This window comes from Rhagoletis zephyria, unplaced genomic scaffold (genome assembly GCF_001687245.7).
Source record: "Rhagoletis zephyria isolate East Lansing unplaced genomic scaffold, Rhagoletis_zephyria_1.1 Rzeph_scaffold_63949, whole genome shotgun sequence".
Classification (NCBI taxonomy): domain Eukaryota; kingdom Metazoa; phylum Arthropoda; class Insecta; order Diptera; family Tephritidae; genus Rhagoletis; species Rhagoletis zephyria.
Window position 1 is genome coordinate 1 of NW_016221000.1, and position 1500 is coordinate 1500.

The 1500-nt window shown below is 44.3% G+C and overlaps 1 protein-coding gene across 1 annotated transcript; it reads left to right on the forward strand.

Moving 5' to 3' along the window:
- Nucleotides 1–29: 29 nt before the first annotated feature.
- Nucleotides 30–1480, forward strand: LOC108356720 (uncharacterized; the record flags this gene model as incomplete). Its single annotated transcript, XM_017607819.1, has 2 exons — nt 30–1282; nt 1332–1480. Coding segments are annotated over exons 1-2 (1250 nt in total), but the record flags the coding sequence as incomplete, so codon positions are not given.
- Between the last annotated feature and the right edge of the window lie 20 nt (nt 1481–1500).

Below are 1500 nucleotides of genomic sequence, written 5' to 3' on the forward strand. Positions count from 1 at the left end.
GACGGTCGTTACGTAGTAAAACTCCCCTTCAAAACTACCTTCCCAGACATGATTGCACTTGGACACTCAAGACCTAGCAGCTCAACAACAGTACCTCAGTATCGAGCGGAGCATCGAAAGAAAACCTGAACTGCAGCAAACGTACACCAAAGTCTTGGAAGAGTATCTGACCCTAGATCACATGGAACCCACAGCGTCGCAAGAGATTATACGTGATGGGAAGTATATTTCCTTTTACTTACCCCACCACGCAGTTCTAAAGCCAGATAGTAAAACTACGAAAGTGCGAGTAGTTTTCAACGCTTCCAAACTGTCTCACTCTGGCATTTCTCTAAACGATATCCTCCACACGGGCCCCGTACTTCAAAATGATTTAATGCTCATTATCCTCAAATGGCGACTGTACAAATACGTTTTCAATGGTGACATTGAGAACATGTACCGCCAGATTTACGTACAGCCAGAGGAACAAGATTTCCAAAGAATCGTATTCCGTAGAACCCCTCAAAGCTCGGTCGAAGATTTCAAATTAAAAACGGTGACCTTTGGTGTCAATTGCGCACCATACTTAGCTATAAGAACCCTGCACCAACTAGCCAAAGACTCACATGACAAACACCCAAAAGCCTCTAAGATTCTACTGAACGAAATTTACGTAGACGATATACTGTCAGGCGGACATGATCTCGACTCGACACTCACTTCGATGAATGAGGTAATTGCAGCACTAAAATCAGCAGGTTTCCCATTAAAGAAAATGACAGCAAACCACAAAGATATACTCCAAAATATACCCACATCTGACCGCTTAGAAGCAGACTTCCTCCAGTTCCAAGATTCCAGCTCCACAAAAACCCTCGGAATAAAATGGAATGCCCTTAATGATGAGTTTTCATACTCAATCGATCCTCTTCCAGACTCTAATGTAGCCACTAAAACACAAATTTTTTCGTCCGTTGCTAAACTTTTCGACCCGGCAGGGTGGCTAACGCCAATGATGATCCAAGCCAAAATGTTACTCCAACAACTCTGGATGGAAAGTACAGGCTGGGACGAATCCGTCAAACCCGGCGCGCTTCACAAATGGAACGCATTTCAAGGAAACTTAATAGCAATCAGGGAAATCCAAATACCACGATGGGTTCAGTTTTCCCTTAATAAAACTATCCAACTTTACGGATTCTCAGACGCATCCAAAAAGGCCTTCTGCGCCTGTGTCTACCTCAGAGTGGAACACAGCGAGAATCAAGTATCCTCTCATTTGCTCGCAGCGAAAAGTAAGGTTGCACCCTTACAAACAGTTAGTCTACCTCGCTTNAGCGAAAAGTAAGGTTGCACCCTTACAAACAGTTAGTCTACCTCGCTTAGAGCTCTGTGGAGCAGTCCTTCTCTCCAAACTAATCAAGCAAATTCAATCCCAACTCGATTTGCCAGCACACGAACTCACACTCTGGTCAGATTCCTCTATCGTTTTGGCCTGGTTGGAAAACCCCCCATGGA